The sequence below is a fragment of the Schistocerca cancellata genome, unplaced genomic scaffold (assembly GCF_023864275.1).
Source record: "Schistocerca cancellata isolate TAMUIC-IGC-003103 unplaced genomic scaffold, iqSchCanc2.1 HiC_scaffold_1143, whole genome shotgun sequence".
NCBI classification, from domain to species: Eukaryota; Metazoa; Arthropoda; class Insecta; order Orthoptera; family Acrididae; genus Schistocerca; species Schistocerca cancellata.
This window is the reverse complement of record NW_026047142.1, coordinates 423,182-445,563: the sequence shown is the minus strand read 5'-3', so window position 1 is coordinate 445,563 and position 22,382 is coordinate 423,182. Positions and strand designations below refer to the sequence as shown.

The following is a 22,382-nucleotide window of genomic DNA, read 5'->3' as shown; positions in this document are numbered from 1 at the left end:
AGTGCCATTATAGCTGTCTTCTTTGACCTGCACAAAAAGCTGTGTGACACCCAGGAGGTGAGACACCATATCTTTGCTGCCTTACCACAAGTAGGGGTCTGTGGGAGCCACTCCCAATTTTTATCTAGAATTTCCTGTCACAGTGTATGTTCTGGGTTCTAGTTGGTGCTTCCCACAACACTCCACATATCCAAGAGAATGAAGTCCTGCAGGGCTCTGTACTGTGTGTCCTTGTCTCTTTCCACAAGCCATCAGTGGTCACCTCCAGCTGTGAGGTCATCAGTAGCAGAGGTCATGAGTATCACCCTCCTTATATGCTGACTATTTCTGCCTCTTACTATTGCTCCTCTAGTGTGTGTGTGTCACTGAACGTAGACTGCAAGGTGGTATACGAAAGACGTGGTCATGGGCACTCGCCCATGGCTTTTCGTTTTCAGCTGCCAAGACCCATGTCATGGTTTTCTGTCAACATTGTATGGTTCATCCACAACCAGAACTTTATTTTGATGACAAACTTCTCAATGAGGCAGAACTTACTGCTTTTTAGGGCTGGTCTTTGATTCTTAGTTGGCATGAAATCCCAATCTTTGCCAGTGTAAGTGAAAGTGCTTGCTGTACCTCAGTACACTTCGTCATGTGAGTAACACCAGCAGGGGTGCAGAGTGCACTGCCCTTCTGCAGCTTTATAAAGCCATGATAGAACCCTGTCTTGGTAATGAGAGTCTGGCATATGGTTTGCATGATCCTCAGCCTTGTGGGATACAGGATCTGATGCACCACTGTGGGGTTTGATTTGCAACAGGAGCGTTTTGAACTAGTCTTGTAGACAGATTACTCATGGAGGCTGGGGTTCATTCATTGTGGTGTCAGGAGATGATGCCTCAGTGGCTGACTTAGTTTTATGTTTAATTCTTGAGGAGGGCTTTTTACCACTCTGTTTAAGGGAGGGCAACCTTAACCTTATTGCCTCATTAAGGGGTGGGCAGAACACTCTGTTGCCTTCTCCCTCTCCCTCTCCCTCTCCCTCTCCCTCTCCCTCTCCCTCTCCCTCTCCCTCTCCCTCTCCCTCTCCCTCTCCCTCTCCCTCTCCCTCTCCCTCTCCCTCTCCCTCTCTCTCCTCTCCCTCTCCCTCTCCCTCTCCCTCTCCCCCTCTCTCTCCACCCTCTTCCCCCTCTCCTACCCTTCTCTCTCTCTCCCCACCCTCTTCCCCCCCTCTCTCTCCCCCCTCCCTCCCCCCCCCCCCCCCTCTCCTCTCTCTCTCTCTCTCTCTCTCTCTCTCTCTCTCTCTCTCTCTCTCTCTCTCTCTTACTCCCTCCTCTCTCTCCTCCCTCTCTCTCTCTCTCTCTCTCTCTCTCTCTCTCTCTCTCTCTCTCTCTCTCTCTCTCTTACTACCTCTCTCTCTCTCTCTCTTACTCCCTCTCTCTCTCTCTCTCTCTCTCTCTCTCTCTCTCTCTCTCTCTCTCTCTTACTCCCCACCCTGCCCCCCTCTCTCTGGTCTCCCTCCCCACCCTGCCCCCCTCTCTCTGTCTCCCTCCCCTCTCTCCCCCTCCCTCTCCCCCCCCTCACCCTGCACTCTCCCTCTCCCCTCACCCCACACACTCTCTCCCTGATTTGGATGCATTCTGACACTCACTCTTCCCAATCGATAAGAATCTCTGCAAAGTTGGATGATACTCATAAGAAAGGAATATTGAGAGCTGGGTCATACACACAGAAGTTAGCAAGCAGTTATATTCACAGATTGTTTTCTTCTTTCAGTCTGTTAAAATCCATTGGGAATATCTTGTCCACTGATTTTATCAAGGAGGATCCTGAATTTAATTTGGAAATGAATATAACTGAGAATATTGTAAGTATTTACATCTCTGATGTATTGCTTGTAGTCAAATAAGTCTTTTGGTAAGTGTGTAGAGCAAAAGTTGCATTGAACTGGAATTGTCACAGATTGTCAGTTTCTGAATTTGTTACTGTTCGTAATTGTAGAAATTCTTCTGCTCCTGCACTTGACTTTCATATCACCTCTTACGTTCTGACTGTTTTAAATAGAAGGGGACTAGTGGTTGGTATAATGCTGTTCTGTTGCCCTTGTTGATATCAACTATATTGTATAATGGTTGTCTGTGATGGTCCTGAAATTCACATTTAGATGAAGTGTAAGTTCCAATAGTGTAGGTCATTTGAGAAATATTCCTCCTTTCAATAACATCTGATAAATACAATTCAAAAGAACATTGACTGTCCTTATCCTTTCCCTAAAATTTTATTGGGTTTTGATAAAGAGAGAAAATTTGTGTGTTGTAGATCAGCCCTGATACTTAGGCCGCAACCTGTACATATTGTGGCAGCTTCTGTGGTACCTGTTGTATTACTTATAAAATTTTCATTCATAGAAAAACTCTGTGTTTGTCTTATGTCTTTTGGTGAATGATTGTACATAAATGAAGCCATCTATGACCTCACCATTCAAGTCCTGGCAGATCTAAAGAAGAAAGATTAATTTTTTAAATACGATTTATGACCTTGCTAAGGGAAGAAGATGCTCACATTGATAAACATGTCACAGGAATGAAATTAGACAATGTTTGTGGAACGTTCAACACACAATTGCAGAAGGTTAGGTACTGGCTCACTCTCAATCTCATTGTTCATAAACAAACTTCCTGAAGTTATAAAGGACTTTTCAGGCACTGAAATGTTAGCTTCTTCAGACACTGGAATGTGTGGTGATTATACAAGCATACAGGTTGAGGATCCAAACTATCATGCTACGGACAGCTCAGAGAGTATGTAAAGGAGTGTAGCTGATTCACAGCTAACAGGCAAGACTTAAATGTCACAGGGACTCATGTTATGCCATTTTAAACAAATGAAAGGCATGCATTGGCATCACAAGTAGACAGGACAGTAAGTGAAACAGTAGTAGTGTTGTTCCACAAGAAGGGTTTTACAGAAATGAGAAGGCCACACATAGTAGTCAGGGATGTGCAAATGAGGAGCTTGCCCACAACAGTGCCCTAGGGCATAGCTGTAGTTGTCAAAGTGGCAGGATTGTAGTTGGTGACCACTTACCATGAAAATACAAAAGGCCATACTGGCCTTTGTATGCAGCCCAAGAGATCACAAGCCGAGCAATATGTCTCCATGGCACCAGGGCCAGAGGTTCAGGGATAGTGTCCACTGCATGGAGTGCTGCTCCCAATGCAAGTGTGCAGAACAGTGTGTTGCTGGTTGTGTGGTCTGGAAAACCATGTCATGTTTTTGGCACTGAAATCACTGACGCGTACCCCACTTGTTACATTGAAAATATGTAACTTAGATTAAAGAGTGGTAGACACATAAGAAATCTATGAATAGAATTTTTGACCATAACAGTTATCCTGAGTAGTACATGAAGTTGTGCAGTGAACATCTTAGCTCTCTCAGCTAGAGTGCCATGCAACCTTTGTGGTCTCGACAGCATATAATGCGAGGGCTTAATAATGATGCAGAGAAATAGGGCTGATCATTTTGATACTGGCACATGGCCAGCAAGATTCTGTATTAGTTGTGGAATTGGAAATTTTATTAGGTAATTGCATGAGAAGCCAGAGCAAGATAGCAAAGTAATACTTTGTTGGAGAAGCAATTCAGTGCCAGGCTGCTACATCTGTTACTGGTAGGTTCAAACAACACACAAGTATAACGGACATCTTTCAGGAACTCAAATGAGAATTCCCAGAGGGTAGGTGATGCTCTTTTAAGAAATGCCATTGAGAACATTTAGAGAACTGCCATTTGAAGCTGACTGCTGAAAGATTTTCTTGTTTCCAACATACATAGCACATAAGGACTATGAAGATAAAATTTGAGAAGTCAGGACTGATAGAGAGGCACATATACAGTCTCTTTCCCTCGTATTTGCGAGTGGAATGGGAACGGAAATGACCAGCAGGGTTATGGGGTACCCTTCGCCATTAGTGCCATTAGGTGGGTAGTGGTGTATCCATGTATGTGGAGATACAAGGTAAAATAAGTAGGTGACTAATATAGTAGGATCAACAGTGATGTTTTTCATAGTAGTAAATGTACATATACATAGATACAAAATAATCTATTAGCAGTTTCCATAAGTAGCAGTATGAGTAGATTAGCACTAGTCACAAACAGCTAGTTGTCACTATACTTCACAGAGGTAAATCCCTGTGGGAGCTTTTGCCTTTAAGATTTGCAGCCTGGCTCATCCCTCATCCATTCACACCCCATCTCTTTCCAGATCAGAGGTTACAGTGTTGAAAGCAAATTTAATTTCATTGAAAAATTCTGAAACATTCAGTAATAGATGGAACCCATAGAGACAAATTAAGATCTTCATATTTCAATGAAAGAAGTTATACCTGTATAAGCAATTCCTCAGGATGTTTCAAATCATCAGATATCACAAGGCTATAACTTTGACATAAATAAAGATACAGAATTGGGGTCAGATTTTTACTTCTATACATGCCTGCAAAGCCTTTATTTACAAAGGAACCATATGATTTTCTCATTGCTTACATTTTATGTGTGTGCACATACAACATTAAGGTGCTTTTCACAGCTGTGTTTAGGGCCAGATTCATCATTTACTGCTCACAAATATCAAAGTTCTTGTCAACACATTTAAGCATCCAGGTATTAGACCTAATCCATGCATATGCAAGCATGTCAGTTTAGTAAACTCACTGCTGTCCCCATGTAGCATCATAGTTCATCCAAAGTTGTTGGAAGAGGAGGCACGTAGGAGGAACCTTTCACAAACTCCCACCAATAAAAAAGATACCATACTGTGAGATGAAGAAAATTTCAAGGTCAGTTCTGCAGCCCCTTTAGCTGATCAATCCCTCAGGCAGATTACTGGTAAGAAGTGCTCTTTTGTGCAGGTTCCAATGCAGTGGTATACCATCTATATGAAAAATTATATTTCTGATAATTTCCATCTCTTCTGTTTTTGGTCCATGTGTTTTGTAATATTTTCAACTTTCTTCAGTTTGTTATAGAATTCCCCTCTCTTCAGATTCAGTTCAGTGTTATCTCACTAAACTGTTCATCACATTACTTAAGTTTAATAATAAATCATGATCACTACCAACAAACTTCCTGTATCATATTGCACAGCACTTTACCCTTATTAATGTTGCAGTTCCCAGTTCAAGTCATCCCTTGAAGACTCATTTTATAAGATGGAAAAGCAATCAGAAATGACCTGCTACTGGAAGAAGTAGATACTACTGGTTACACACTAAATGAAACATACTGCGGACAATTCCTAGGTGTCTGCTTGAGTTTCAATTGAAATGGTAAACTTGTCAAGTTGATCCCCTCAGCATTACTCACCTACAGGCAATTATGATGGCATCTTTTGGAGTTTTAACTTGTTTTTGGAGTTATCTTCTGGGAAAGCTAACTTGAATTTTAAAAAAATTAATGTTATTTAACGTAAAAGCCAATAGGGAGTTCCATAGTGACATGTAGGTGCAAGTTTCCCTAGGTCAGTGGAGAGGTTAATGCAAGGTGTTCACATCACAATCCTGCTACAAGCTTGTATAGGATAAATACTAATTTGTTCATTGCTGCCATGCTCTATAAGATTATCCTATAGGATAGTACTGAGAGAAAGCATGCTAGGAAGCATTTCTGCAAGTTGACATTCTGGAGGAACATTCATTAATTACAGGGCAGAGAGATATGAGCTTTTTGGTTAACTCATTCTCATGCTGGTGCCTCCTAATTTATTATTGATCTGACTGCCCAAGAACTTAACTCATGGATCCTCATCCAGTGTCTGTCATTGATATCTCCTTGTATCTGTAAGTCATTTGGATTTGTTTGGAATTGCATGATGTGTGTTTTTGTAATTATAAATCTAAAAACAAAGATGATGTAACTTACCAAACAAAAGCATTGGCATGTTGATAGACACACAAACACACACACACACACACACACACACACACACACACACACACACACACACAACATTCAAGCTTTCGCAACCAACGGTTGCTTCATCAGGAAAGAGGGAAGGAGAGGGAAAGACGAAAGGATGTGGCTTTTAAGGGAGAGGGTAAGGAGTCATTCCAATGCCGGGAGCGGAAATACTTACCTTAGGAGGAAAAAAGGACAGGTATACACTTGTGCGTGCACACACACACACACACACACACACACACACACACACACACACACACACACACATATACAGACTGTTGCCCATTACCCTTCCCACCCCTCCCACAGTGGTATTCCGCTTTCCACTGAACCTACACAATATACTTGTCCATCCTTACACAACTCCTGCTTCCAACCCCTTACCTCATGGCCCATATCCCTGTAATAGACCTAGATGCAAGAGTGTTCCATGTGTCCTCCACCACCGCCACCTACTCTATTCCACACAAACATCACCTATCCCATCAAAGACAGGGCTACTTGTGAAACCAGTCATGTAACCTACAAGCTAAGCTGCAATCACTGCTGTATTCTATGTGGGCATGACAACCAACAAGCTGTCTGTCCACATGAATGGCCACTGACGAACTATGGCCAAGAAACAAGTGGACCACCCTGTTGCTGAGCAAGCTGCCAGACATAACATTCTTCACTTCAGTGACTGCTTCACAGCCTGTGCCATATAAATCCTTCCCACCAACACCAGCTTTTCTGAATTGCATAGCTGGGAACTTTCCCTGCAATACATCTACATTCCTGTAACCGTCCTGGCCTCAACTTTCATTAGTCACTGCTCTCACCTGTCCAGCCCTTTTCTTGTTCCCATTCCAGCACTACGCAGCTGTCATTCCACCATCACACCATGACTTTTACAGTTACAGAATGAAAAAGTCATCCCAGCATTGGGAGACTGCTGTAAATAGTGAAGGAGAACATTTCGTTGATTATTTAAGTCTCTCTTATTTGTATCTGTTATATATTAAAATTTGGGAAATATGCCATGAAATACCAACCAAGTAATTGCTGGAAATGGGTACATATGCCTTACCTTTTTTTCATTTTATTGGTAAACTGTGTTTCCTTTCATCTCTGTCTAACCAGTATGTATAATGTTCAAAACAACACTTGGTCTGTTAAGCCCAGTGTCTGAATACAGATGTTGCAAACATGGATTGGTATTGTACATATCTTTTGCAACACAGTTAACTCAATGGATGTGTGCTAAGTCTTCAATGATGAATCATATTGTCTTTAGTTGTCGAGTTTATAAAGAATTTAATATTTTCTCATAAAAATTCTGATCTGCAAGTAAGGTTATGGCTGAGTAAATGTCAGAATATTCTTAATTTATTGTCATAAAATGATGTGGCTCTGTTGAGAGGTTAATGTAATCTGTCCACTATTGATTCTCATAATATTTGAGTAGTAGTGTTTGGGTCAGCTGTGTTGTGACAGTTAACCAACATAAAATCTAATTACTCTTGTTGTGAAGTATTGGTTTAAATAATTTTAATGAACAACCCAAAGGGTGCATTGAAATATCATCAAAAAATGAGCATATATTCTAAAAGTAATTTCGTATGAAGAAAATGCGCTGAAGGATTGACAGACACTGTAAATTAGTTAATAAATTTGTTTACTTCATTGTAGAAATGACTGAACTACTAAATATCCACCAATTGATGTTGCAAATAATTTGATTTTGTTGTATGATCAGTAGGCCTGGTAGTTTCAGTGGATAGAGATACAATGATTTCTTAAAGGGAATACAACCGTATACTTACTTATTAAAGGTCAGTTGAATCAAAAGTACAATTCAGCTGAGGAAAGAGTGATTCCAAGTTTCCTCTTGGACAATAACATGTATGAAAAGTGAGTTTCATTAATTTTTATAGTAACATTCCTTTTCTAATGTTTGATAATATGTTCACACAGTTGGCTGTGTGGAATTAAAGACAGCTTCTGAAAGAATTTTTTAAAATTGTTTCAATCAGAAATTATTTGAATTGCACCCTTCTTTTAAAATCCAAATACATAAGGAATATGTTAAATTAGGCATGCAATAATTGAATCTAAACCTTTAAATCTTGAGGATAAAAGTGAAAAACTAATTGCATTTGGGACACACGGCTCCCACAAATAGCGTCATTCATAATGCGATTTTTAATACTCTCAAAAACTAAAACTATACATAAATGATATGATTTAAATACGTAAGTCTTTCAGTTTTTCATTATATTACATTTTCTTCTTAAAAGATTCATCTTCCAACACAGTTGTAGTTCCCAATTTTAAAGACATAAGTAATATCCGTTGCTTTTTAGTCATTGGTTAATGTATTAATGTTCAAATTTGTTCAGTTTTAACGAAAAGTACTGTCACTTTTGTATTGCGTGAATAAATTGTAGCCTTTGGAATGGGTTTCAAAAACATTACCATATGTTCTGCATTTTCGGAGATGCTACAGAAATTGTTTTATACCTCTCTCATTTAAAGTTTCTACAGTGACAAACAATCCAGGATTTATCAGATCAACATGCACTTCCTTGACAGCATCTGTTGCAATTGTGTCTTCATCTCCAGCATTTGATCCCCGCAAAAATCATTTTGCAACTCTGAATACCAAGCACATCTTTGATGGGTTGCATCCATAGTTACAAGATGATGATTGGTTTTTTCAAGCTTCATGGTTAGAGTGACAACAATATTATGATAGCTTACGGCTAAAAATAATAATAGTTTTGAATATGAGCAAAAATGTTTGAACTGAATGTGAGTTACACTCACTCTGTTGTCCAGAAACTATCTTCCAGTACCATTAAACAAGGTTTTTGCTTCAATTTAAGTTTGTGCACACTTATAAAAAATCTGTAGCTCAGTCAGCAAATCACTTTCTGTGTTTCATCTGGTTCCACACTTCGTTCCTCATTGTACCACCAATGGCATCCATGACAACTTTACCATGTCATGCAGCAAAGAATAACAGGCCTTTTCCACTTTTAATACTTTTGAACACAAACTGGATAATGTGTACTTGTTTTCAAATAGAGAAGTATGGCCATCTCAATCAATTGTCAACTTTTTTGAGATGCGAGATCTTCTTATTTACATCAGGTATTATTTATAAGACAACACAGCAACAGAAATTGTTTCATGTGTTAGACCTCATTAGTGATGATGGCATGATAAAATGTTTCTGCAGCATCCAGGTGCAACCTGTGAAGCCTGTACTTATTCATGTTATGAATGAGCACTTAGACTTTTGTCTTCGTTAATCATAGACACACTATCTACAAAGTCAGTCTGTAGATCTCCAGATTTGAGAAATCTATTTTGCACATATCCTTAATTCAGGAGATTGTGAGTTTTTAATGAAACAGTGAAATATTTAATATAAAATTTGCTTATCAATTTCTGGCACTACATCAGTGATGGTACCATTAACTTCTGCATATTTTGTTGCCTGTCAACATAAATCCATTTTGCCATTTTATTTCTTTGTCAGTCAACTTTATTATGCAATGTGGAGTGATGTTTAGGAGCTATAGCTTTTACACTTTATACATGAGTTCATATTACACATGAATTAACAATAGACTACATGTTCCAGTAACTCCTTACCTCATAAAAAATGCTCTTTCCAGTGTCATTTTTCAGTGCATTCACCAGATAATCAGAGTTGTCATGATACCTTCATACATACATTGAGGTGTATTCAGAAGCAATAAAATGTGTAATGATTGAAAGTATTTTTTATTTGCCCCATTTCTGTGTCTGCCTAGAATTGCATATAAGCTCCCTGAGCTGAAAGTACCATGTAATGTTTTTACAAAACCCTGTGCATCTTTGTCTTCGTATCTTTAAATAATTTAATATCCCATCTATCAGGTGCTTGACAGATTGTTATCTCTGTTGTAAAAAAATTAAACTTTCCTTCTCTTTTTCTGAAACCTTGTTATCCAGTTTGAGTTGTTAATGTGTGCTTAAACATTATGGAAATTGTTCCACTGGAACAATTAATTTGTTTGTTACTGCATATTTCTCAGTTGGGCTGTCTCGATGTAGCTATCTTTTCCCTGCTTTTCCTAAAGTTTATGGTGATTAGTATGAACGTAAATAGGATTCTGATGATTATACTATGGTGACATGGGTTGTTGTGCATTTACTTTCTTCGTACATACTATTCACAGCTCCTTCTTCCTCTCTCTTTTCCTTTATTTTAAATCTAGACATTTGCTAAGTTGCTCTCTTTCCTTTCTTCTGAAGTCTTGTGATATTTTCTTGGCATTTTCCCTGCATTGAACCAATTGTAATTGATTTGTATATAGTTTTGGAATATATATATATATATATATATATATATATATATATATATATATATATATATATATATCAAATTTACTATCCATTATTTTTATCAGAAAGGTAGTATTAATAATGTGTAACAATACACCAGTCTTCATATACAATTGTATTACTCTGTAAATTATTCATCTACAAAATAATTAGCCCATAAATTCTTTGCTTTACAGCACATTTTTTAAAAAAATTATTTGGGTTGAAGTTAATTAACAAAAAATGTTACCTTTCTTCCTTACCTACCTTCTGGCATATTTTTTTACCAATTATGGTTGATACACTTCATTGACCTTCTTTTTATCAAGACTCTGTCCCTCGGATTGACCAAACTATGCTACCCATTACACCAGAGTTACTGGCGGCAAGTATTTCTGGCCTTGTTTCACCTCTTGAGCGTCATTGTAACAATTGGTTACCTTAACCCTTTCACTGAATCGTAAATTTCCATAGGGCCCCTTGCCCTGTACCTTGACTCAAACACCATGGTAGTAATTTCATTACTATGCTTCTTGCCCAATTTTTTCTGTCTATTTCCCACTTAAAAGCGAAGATAAGTCGATTATTCTTCATACTATATCACTGTGCATTCTACTTCATTCTTCTGCTTTTACGCTTGGGTTATCTAACTCAGTGGAACCTGAACTATGGCTGGGTCTGTACTCAGTAGTTTTCTTTGTCTTTTATGTGCCAGAACAACACCAGGCTCAGCAGAACAAGTGCCACTGCAGTGTTGTCTCATTCTGGTGCTGATTTTCACAATATGAATTTACATGCTGCAATAACGTTTCCAGGAAGATTGGTCCCTCCTGCTGGTTCAGAAGCGTGTTTATAGAATACATTAGTTTTGGTCCCAGAGTTTGATTTAAGCTGGTTAGATTTGTGGCAGGTGGCACTTCCATGGGGTCTTCTGGCCAGTACAAATGTGGCTGGGAAAGGCTCAAGTGAGTTATACCTGCAATCATGATGGACAGGCAGAAAGTAGGTCCCATTACGTTGCATGCTGTTCCATTTAATAAGAAAGAATTCACCTTTCGTTCTACCCTCATTGCTGATCTACCCCTCCACTTGTAAAAACTAGCTGCTACTACCATCTTGTCAAAGCTAGGGTACAGTCCATGTGCCTCGACCTGCTGAAAGTACAATTCTGGCTGGACCACTTTTTAATTGCATTCTCTTTCCTCCTTTGTCCCATTAGCAATTTCACTGCACAGGAATCCTGCCCCACTGATATTACCATATGCGGACAGACTATGATTTTCTCTCGGTGACATTTTTGTAAATTTGCCTCCTCTGTTGCTACATATCTTCCTTTGTCCTTTGTAGTTAATAACAGTTGCTGAGTTTTTACTCTTACAAATTTCTTCAGTATTCCCCATGTGACAAGTTATGCACGAATTATGTAGCACTCGTGATGTGCTTGTTTCCCTGCTACTGTTACAGAAATGAAAATCTAAACTTTTCTTCCATCAGTTCTCATTGATGCTGTGGCTACTCCAAATTAAAGGGCAAGTCTTTGTGCTCAGGTTCTGAAACCAATCTCAACTTCGGTGATAGTTCCTTCTGTACTTTCCTTAGACCGTTTAAATACTGCTCTTCTTGCAACAAATTTACAACTAGCTGAAACACTATCTTCTACAGACTGCAACCATTTTAATAACTACTTCCCTCTAAGACTTCTACTTGGGTTTGTAGTTCCCTGATATTCGGAGTAATATGTAATACTGCTACTTTTGTACTTCAGCTTTCTGCATTTCCATGCTGCCAGTCAGTTTTATGCATAAGTTCAAAATCAAATTTGCGTAGTCTTGCTGCCCATCCTGTCAGCCTATTGGGAAGGATTCTTTAACCTCAGCAACCATTTATGCCACATGATCTATTATTACTCTAAATGTTTCACCATACAGATAAATTTGATATATGTGAGTCCATAAATAAGGTTAACATCTCATTTACCATTGCAGAATAATTTCATTGTGCAGAATTCAGCTGCCTTGAGTGTAAGCTACTGGATGTTCTGCACATTGCACCTCTTTTGATAACACAGCCTGGTGCATGGTTTTATGCATCACATAATAAAACAAATTCTGTATTAAAATCTGGAAGTGCCACAATTGCTTCTTTTAACTCCTCAAAAGCATGCTGACACTGTTCTGACCACACAAACTTAGTACCCTTCTTTTAACAATTGTGTAACCTACTGGCAATATCTGCATATCCTCTTATCAACCAGTGCTAATAGTTCACAAATGCAGAATGATTGCAACTATTTTACAGATTATGGTACAGGAAATTCACATACACTCTAATTAACCTTAAGTCTGTCTCAACTCCATCTTGTGATATGTCCTAGGTATGCTATCTATTCCATCACAAAATAGCACTTTATTGTACTCACTGTTAACTTCACTGCTTTGAACCTTAAGAATACGTCCCTTGATCACTGCATATACTGTTTGGTATCACTTCCATAGACGATTATGTCATCAGGATACATAGCATTTCCATAGTTCCAAACTTCTGAGTATTGCGTCCAACAATCTCTGAAATGTTACAGGTGCATTTTTTAATGATGATGGCATCCTTCTGATTTGGTAGTGTTCCCAGGGTTCCAGAAATGCTGTTTTATGTCAGTCCTGTGATACAGGCTCTATCTGGTGACACTCACTCTACAAATCCATTGTGAAAAATACACTCCTGGAAATTGAAATAAGAACACCGTGAATTCATTGTCCCAGGAAGGGGAAACTTTATTGACACATTCCTGGGGTCAGATACATCACATGATCACACTGACAGAACCACAGGCGCACAGACACAGGCAACAGAGCATGCACAATGTCAGCACTAGTACAGTGTATATCCACCTTTCGCAGCAATGCAGGCTGCTATTCTCCCATGGAGACGATCGTAGAGATGCTGGATGTAGTCCTGTGGAACGGCTTGCCATGCCATTTCCGCCTGGCGCCTCAGTTGCACCAGCGTTCGTGCTGGACGTGCAGACCGCGTGAGACGACGCTTCATCCAGTCCCAAACATGCTCAATGGGGGACAGATCCGGAGATCTTGCTGGCCAGGGTAGTTGACTTACACCTTCTAGAGCACGTTGGGTGGCACGGGATACATGCGGACGTGCATTGTCCTGTTGGAACAGCAAGTTCCCTTGCCGGTCTAGGAATGGTAGAACGATGGGTTCGATGACGGTTTGGATGTACCGTGCACTATTCAGTGTCCCCTCGACGATCACCAGTGGTGTACGGCCAGTGTAGGAGATCGCTCCCCACACCATGATGCCGGGTGTTGGCCCTGTGTGCCTCGGTCGTATGCAGTCCTGATTGTGGTGCTCACCTGCACGGCGCCAAACACGCATACGACCATCATTGGCACCAAGGCAGAAGCGACTCTCATCGCTGAAGACGACACGTCTCCATTCGTCCCTCCATTCACGCCTGTCGCGACACCACTGGAGGCGGGCTGCACGATGTTGGGGCGTGAGTGGAAGACGGCCTAACGGTGTGCGGGACCGTAGCCCAGCTTCATGGAGATGGTTGCGAATGGTCCTCGCCGATACCCCAGGAGCAACAGTGTCCCTAATTTGCTGGGAAGTGGCGGTGCGGTCCCCTAGGGCACTGCGTAGGATCCTACAGTCTTGGCGTGCATCCGTGCGTCGCTGCGGTCCGGTCCCAGGTCGACGGGCACGTGCACCTTCCGCCGACCACTGGCGACAACATCGATGTACTGTGGAGACCTCACGCCCCACGTGTTGAGCAATTCGGCGGTACGTCCACCCGGCCTCCCGCATGCCCACTATACGCCCTCCCTCAAAGTCCGTCAACTGCACATACGGCTCACGTCCACGCTGTCGCGGCATGCTACCAGTGTTAAAGACTGCGATGGAGCTCCGTATGCCACGGCAAACTGGCTGACACTGATGGCGGCGGTGCACAAATGCTGCACAGCTAGCGCTATTCAACGGCCAACACCGCGGTTCCTGGTGTGTCCGCTGTGCCGTGCGTGTGATCATTGCTTGTACAGCCCTCTCGCAGTGTCCGGAGCAAGTATGGTGGGTCTGACACACCGGTGTCAATGTGTTCTTTTTTCCATTTCCAGGAGTGTATTAGGCTAGCTCTAAATGATCCATAGTTTCTGTGATGTTTGGCAAAGAGTAGGCATCCATTATGGTTTTCGCATTTAGGTGTCTGTAATCAAACAAAAACCTATATTTTTTGCACAAATATTCCTGCCCACTGTCGACATCACATTCTTCAATTATTCCATCTTTCTGCTGCTGATCGATTTATAACTCCAAAATTTGGTAAAAGTTGCTAGCTATTCTGTACGGATTGTGGTAGACTGATGATTCATTTCATATTGGTATGCAGTGTTGTGTAATATGCGTACCTGACAATGGTCCTTTTGGCAAAAATAAATCATTGAATTCCAAAAGTAGTTTTGTCATCTGTTCCCTATTGCTTCCCTGTAGATGCTTCACTTCTGCTCCTAATACAGTTTCAGTAATGTCTGGCAGTTCTCTGTGGCTGACACTCCACGTGTTCCATTCTTCTTCCTCCAAGATATTCACATTGGCATGGTAGCCAGTCCGTTGTGGTGGGGCAGCCATGTACTCTGTTGATTGTGGCCCCCTGACAACACAGGGATCGCTCTAATGATGCCTGCGGCGTTAACTCCCCACATTGCCAAGTAGTAGATGCCCATCTCCATGGGGCATCAAGACTCTCAGCAATGGCTATCCTGCCAGGTGGCCTTTGCTGTGGCTGGGTGGCGCACATGGGGGAGGCCCCTTGGTCGGAGTAGGTGGCATCAGGGTGGATGACACGCAATGAAGCGTGGCACATCTTCTCATGCTGGTGGCCAGCCACCAGCAGTCTCTAAGCATTCGAAAGCTCACTTCAAGGCTAACGTGTATGACCCCAAATCATTCCGCTCCCTGGCTCCACCATGGAAGGAACGAAAGGCTATGAATGACAGTGAAAGGTATTTGCCCCGGTATCTCGTCTGTACCAGAGCTGACGGGAAATCGTTTGTGTCCGAGAAGCCTCAGTTCTTTGTAGAATATTTAGAGGACAAGTTCGGGGAGGTGGAGGGCTTGTCCAAAATGTGGTCAGGGTCAGTCTTAATAAAAACAGCATCCTCTGTCCAGTGACGAGCCTTGCTTGCTTGTACAAAGCTGTGGGATGTTTCTGTTACTATCTGTTACTATCACTCCCCATAAAAGCTTAAATATGGTCCAGGGCATTATTTTCCACCGAGATCTACTTTTACAGTCCATTTCGTCTGGCACGTCCACCGTGGTCCGAGGGATCATCAAGTTGCCACCAGTGCCTTCATCTTGGCCTTCGAGGGTGACACATTACTTGAGAAGGTCAAGGTGATGGTCTACCGTTGTGATGTCAAGCCATATATCCCTCCTCCGATGCGGTGCCTCAAGTGTTGGAAGTTCGGCCATGTTTTCTCGCTGTGCTTTCAGCCTCATATGTAACGATTGTGGCCGACCATCCCATCCTGATACTCCATGTGCCCCGCCTCCCATCTGTGTCAACTGTGGAGAGCACCATCCCCCTTGCTCGCTGGACTGTAGGATTCTACAGAAGGAACAGAAAATAATGGAATACAAGACCCTGGATTGACTGACCTACACTGAGGCTAAGCGGAAATTTGAACGGCTTCATCCCGTGCGCATGCCGTCGTCTTATGCCGCCACTGTCACTCCTGCTCCAGTTCCATCAGCTGCACGACATACAGTCAGCTTTCAGAGCCAGAGGACCACACCTGCCCCCTTCTCTCTCTGTTGCTACCGCACCACTTACCTTGGGAGCAGCACCCCCTCGACCACCGGGACACCAGTCCCCACTTCTAAACTGGAGAAGCATAAGTCTTCTTTGGCTTCTCTCGCTCAGAAGGGATCCCTTGGGTCACTCCCTTTTCAGGTTCCTACCAGCGGCACAGCAGACACCCACCAGTGGCTGAAGAAGCCACAGGTCGCTGGTCGTCGAGCTTCACGATCGTCTTCGGTCCTGGAGACTGACCAAAAAAGCCCTCCAAGCTAGGGCAACCAAAGGAACAGTGAGGGAAATCGACATTGAAGACCCCTAAGACGGTGGACATTCTTGCGTCCCCTGAGGACCTCGATCTGGCCAGTCCCTCGGATGCGATGGATGTCGCTCCTGTCAGTCCTCGATCGGTGGCTGCACGTGACCCAGTGACGTAATTTGCCTCCTCAGCCCCTTCACGCCTTTCTCAGCCATGGACAATGTCATCCTCCAGTGGAACTGCGGTGGTTTCTTCCACCATCTTGCTGAGCTCCGACAACTTCTCAGCCTTCACTCTTTCTTCTGCATCGCTCTTCAAGAAACTTGGTTTCCAGCGATGCGAAACCCCGCTCTCCGTGGCTATCAGGGTTATTATAAGAACTGGGCAGCTTATGAAAGGGTATCTGGTGGTGTCTGCATCTATGTCCTTCACTCTCTTCACAGCGAGTCTATCCCTCTACAAACACCTTTAGAGGCTGTCGCTGTTTAGGTGTGGACACCACAGGCTGTTACTGTCTGCAGTCTCTATCTTCCACTGGATGGTGATTTCCCGCAGCATGTCTTGGCTGCACTGATAGCCCAATTGCCGCCACCTTTCCTGTTACTGGGCGACTTCAACGCCCATAACGCTCTGTGGGGTGGGTCAGTGGCCACAGGTCGAGGCGCCACCGTTGAGCATGTATTAACACAGCTCGACCTTTCCATTTTAAATGATGGTGCCATCACACATTTCAGTGTGGCGCATGGCATGTACTCAGCCATCGACCTTTCGATCTGTAGCCCTAGCCTCTTACCGTCTGTCCAATCGAGTGTGCATGACGACCTGTGTGGTAGTGACCACTTTCCGATCTTTCTGTCATTGCCACAGTGTCACTGTTCTTAGTGCCCTTGCAGATGGGCTCTGAATAAGGCTGACTGGGACTTGTTCTCCTCCACTGCCGGCATTGCACCTCTTTCTAATGAAGCTATTGATGTGGTGGTTCACTCGGTCACCACCGGCATCGTTACTGCCGCAGAATCTGCCATTCCCCATTCTTCTGGGTCCCCTCGTCGAAGGACTGTGCCTTGGTGGTCTTTGCAAGTTGCTCAAACGCATGGTGAGCCGGCGGCTGAGTTGGGTATTCAAGTCTCGGGGCCTTCTGGCTCCGTCTCAGAGTGGGTTCTGTAAAGGCCGCTCTGGCGCCGACAATCTGGTGAGCCTGGAGTCAGCCATCCGTATGGCCTTTGCCCGCCGTCAGCACCTCATCGCTGTCTTTTTTGACATGCGGAATATGTACGATAAGACATGGCGCCATCATATCCTCTCTACGCTTCATGATTGGGGTCTTCGGGGTCCACTGCCGATTTTCCTACAAAATTTTCTGTCGCATCGTACCTTCTGCGTGCAAGTCGCGGCCTCCCATAGTTCCTCCTGACTTCAGGAGAACGGGGTACCACAGGGTTGAGTCCTAAGTGTTTGCCTGTTTTTAATTGCAATTAATGGCTTCGCTGTGGCAGTGGGAACTTCTGTCTCAGCTTCCTTGTATGCTGACGACTTCTGCCTCTACTGTAGCTCCATTGGCATTGCAGCTGCTGAATGTCAGCTGCAGGGCACTATCCGCAAGGCGCAGTCTTGGGCTGTAGCGTATGGCTTCCAGTTTTCGGCTGCCAAGACCTGCGTTATGAATTTCTCCCGACGACGAAGAGTTCACCCTGAGCCGTGGCTTTATCGTGCCGGCGAACTTCTTGTGTGGTGGAGACACATCGGTTTTTGGATGTGGTTTTTGATGCCCTGTTGACTTGGATTCCACATATTCGGCAGCTTAAACAGATGAGTTGGCGGCATCTTAATGCTCTACGATGCTTGAGCCACACCAGCTGGGGTGCCGACCGATCTACCCTCTTACGGCTCTACCAGGCGTTAATCCAGTCCTGTCTGTGTTGCGGGTGCTGGACCCAATCCTTCACAGCGTGATCCGACTTGCCACTGGTGCTTTCCGGACCAGCCCTGTGGACAGCATACTTCTGGAGGCAGGTGTCCCTCCACTGCGGATACGGCGCCAACGTTTACTGGCCGCTTATACTACGCATGTTTGTAGGTTGCCCGGGCGTCCTAATTATCGTCTCCTGTTCCCTCGGTCTGTCGTCCATCTCCAAGAATGTCTGCCCCGGTCGAGTTGTACGATCGCGGTCCGTGTCAGAGAGCTTCTCTCCGGGCTTGGGGATTTCCCTCTTACACCTCCTTTTCGGGCCCCTCTGCATACAGCCCCGTAGTGTGTGCCCTGCCCTTGCCTTCGGCTTGAATTGGCACAGGGCCCGAAGAACTCAGTCGCTCTAGAGGCCTTCCGCCGCCGCTTTCTTTCCATCCTTGCCATGTATCAGGGCTCTGGCGTTGTTTACACTGACGGTTCGATGGTTGCTGGCAGTGTCGGTTATGCTCTCACTCTAGGGGACCACTATGAACAACATTCATTGCCGGTTGGCTGCAACGTTTTCACAGCTGAGCTGGTTGCCATCTTTCGTGCCCTAAAGTATATCTGCTTCTGCTCAGGTGAGTCCTTTGTTATCTGTGGCGACTCCATGAGCAGTTTACGAGCTATCGGCCAGTGCTTCCCTCTCTCTCATCTGGTGATGGCTGTCCAGGAGTCCCTCCATACTTTTGCCCATTGTGGCCGCTCTGTGGTCTTTGTTTGGACCCCTGGTCATGTCGGCATCCCGGGCAATGAACATGTTGACCGCCTGGCCAAACAGGCCACCAGTGAACCAACTCTGGACATTGGCCTCCCGGAGACTGATTTGTAAGCATTCTTACGCCGCAAAGTTTTCACGCTTTGGGACACTGAATGGCGCGATCTGACCATATCCAACAAACTCCATGCTATCAAGGAGACGACGACTGTGTGGCAGTATTCCATGCGAGCCACTTGCAGGGACTCAGTTGATCTTTGTCGGCTCCGCATTGGTCACACCCGGCTGACGCACAGTTATTTACTGCCTCATGAGGATCCGCCTCTATGTCGCTGTCGGGCGGCTTTGGCGGTGGTCTACATTTTGTTGACCTGTCCCCTTTTAGCTGTGCCCAGGCAGACATTTGCGATGCCTGATATACTCCCTGCCCTTTTAACAGATGACACTGCCATGACAGGCTTAGTTTTGCGTTTTATTCGGGTAGGGGGTTTTTATCACTTAATCTAAGTGTTTGCCTTTTTTGTGTTGAGTCTGGCCTTCGGCCTAAGATTTTAGACTGAGTTTTTAATGTGTTTCTCGGTGGTTGCTTCCCCCTACTTATACCACCCGAGGAGATCACGAATGTAAAATTAGAGAGATTCGAGCGCGCACAGAGACTTTCAGACAGTCGTTCTTCCCGCGAACCATACGCGACTGGAACAGAAAAGGGAGGTAATGACAGTGGGACGTAAAGTGCTCTCTGCCACACACCGTTGGGTGGCTTGCGGGATGTAGATGTAGATGTAGATGGTTGGCTTTTCCTCTTTTGTCTCTATGGTCGGCCAACCAGTCACACTCTGTGCAATTTTAATTCCTTTTGTCTGGTCTCTGTCTAAGTCTTTCTTGTCCTGTGTCATCTGCAGTCTTTTCCATTGTTCGTTTTTATTCTTGCGGGTGTTTGAAATTTTGGAAAAAGGGACCGATGACCGTAGCAGTCTGGTCCCTTCAATCCCACAAGCCAACCAACCAAATGCCCACTTTTAGCCACTCTATGGTGGACTTTGAACCTTCCCAGCACCGTACCTTTGTTGTTGGGTAACAATGTTTCAACAGCAGATTTAGTTTTGCGTTTTATTCGTGGGCACTTAGTCTGCTCTCTGATGTCATCACCCTCCCTCCATTGTAACTCTGTCACACTTTCTTTGTCTTCGTGGTCGTCTTTTCCCTACGTGTGCTCATCTCACCTTGTCTTTTTGGGGTGGACGTTTTAATGTGTTGCAGAGTGGCTTGCTCATCCTCTTTTATTATTGTGATTAGCCAGCCCAGAATATATGCTCTATGCTTTTAATACTCTCTTCTACTTTTCCTTGTGATGGATGTTTTCTCCGCTTTTTGTTCTTTCCATTTGTTTTCTTTTTAGGTGTGGTGTCGGGTATTTCTGTTCCGTGAGCCTTGCTTCTGTCAGGAAAAAGGGACTGATGACCGTGTAGTTTGGTCCCTTTATACTCAAAACCAACCAACCAATCAACTTTGCTCTTCATAATATTGTTACATTCCATCCCGGATTTTCCATTACTTGTATCTATGAAGACTTGCAAGACATCAGCGCTGTAGTTGATCCGACATTGAAATTTGCCCCATAATTCTAATATTTGGCAGTTATGGCCGATTTAAAGTACAGCTTTTAAAGATGCATGTGCGAAAGTTGTCTGTTATTTGACCCCATTGAATAACAACAAGTACTGAGCAACAAGTACTACACTGTTGAGTGGGTAAAGGGTTTTGGTGTTGCTTTTAACACGTTCAGTAAAAAGTAACACGTTCAGAAGCAGTGGTCTGCACCATGCCACGATAAGAGGACTGTAGAACAATATAAACATAATACGTGATTTAAATGGCAGAGAGGTGGTGTCCGGTGTTACAAGAATTGCATAGTGTAGCAAGGTGACGCTTGCAGCTAGTTGTTTGAATAGTGCAAATAATACACATAAAAGAAAAATTAACTTGGGGTAGTTGGTGGGATATTAAGAGAGACTTCATGGTGGTGGATTGAAACATAAATCACAAAAGGAAAAGTAAATCTTCGAAAGAATGTCTGTGCCACATTCTCAATCTGTGCAGAATGTAATGATTCTTTGTGATCGCAGCTTCAGATGAGATACAAGTGCACAACATAAAATTTAGTCAGTTGTCATGAAAAAGCAGAGAGCCTACAAACTGCTAAAAAAGCAACACAGAAATGGTTACAAAGGAACAACAATATATATGTTACATGTGTGGACCTACAACAGGTTCTACTTTGTCATACATTGGCACATTCCATGGTATTCTGCCGTAGACAGCTACCGTCATATAATTTCATGCTTCATGACTGTGGTACTTAACTAACACGGTAAATTTAGGGGTTGGATCTGGTGCGAGGTATGGTTCAGCCAAAATAGTTTCCTGTCCGATTAAGATTGTGATGCTTGTAGAAGGTATGGAACACAAACTAATTATATGGTCTGACCACCATGTTGGGCAGAACAAGAACTGGAGAATTTTAACACTGTAGTTCTATCTGGTCAACTGCAAGTACTGTGTAGAAATACATAAAAAGTTTTTATGTTCGAGTCATAGTTTTCTACATTGTGACAGGAACTTCGCAATGATTGAGGAAAGGAAGTGTCAGAAATTATGGCTCCTTTAGAATGGAAGCATGTCATTGCTTAAGCCTCTGTAGAGCCTTCAAAGTTGACCATTCAGGAGATGGTGGAAGATTTCAAGGGAATAGGATCCGTTTAGCTGGTTCTCAAAATGCCACCTACTTTGAAAATTACTGCTGTGCTCTGGTTGAAGCTATGCAGTGATGATCCTCAAGACACAAGTGTGTTTCATCCATGTGAAAGACATTGTATTGTGAAACATAGTTTTGAACATGAAGTAAAAGACATTCTGTTGCATTTTGGTTTTTGGTTGCCCTACCATGGGGTACTGAAACTTGTAAGAAGAAGAAGAAAGGCAATCTATTGGATGTGACGAAATACAGGGAATCAAAATCCAGGAATTTTATGAAAATATTCATTGTGCCAACTGAGTGTAATGTGCCAGCTTTGGGTCTCACCTTGATAATAAACTCATCTTTTATTACTTTTTTAAGACCAAAGTAATCAGTTTACAATAAATGTTAGTCTGTATCTTGCTATAATTTTTTTTATTTAAAACTTTGAGATTGTAGGCAACCTTATCATTATAGTAGAGTGTGATATACAGTAATACTGTATATCAGTTGCTATGTTTTTCCATTTTAATAATTATTTGTTTTCTAAAACCTATCTTTAGTGCAATATTAAAAAGCACAACCATTTTCAACAGTCTGCATTTG

General features: G+C 43.0%; 1 protein-coding gene across 10 annotated transcripts in view; it reads left to right on the top strand.

Annotated features, from left to right (window-relative positions):
- The window catches only part of LOC126159432 (zinc finger protein 729-like), a 113,684-nt gene that overhangs the window by 36,391 nt on the left and 54,911 nt on the right, over nucleotides 1-22,382 (top strand). The window contains exon 1 of one of the 10 annotated variants that reach the window (XM_049916543.1): nucleotides 1,771-1,849. The exons of the other annotated variants lie outside the window; for them this stretch is intronic. Coding sequence (XP_049772500.1) covers nucleotides 1,829-1,849 — 21 coding nt within the window. The 5' untranslated portion in view covers nucleotides 1,771-1,828. Of the gene's footprint in view, nucleotides 1-1,770; nucleotides 1,850-22,382 lie in introns of those variants that run through there. 10 annotated transcript variants of the gene reach the window in all.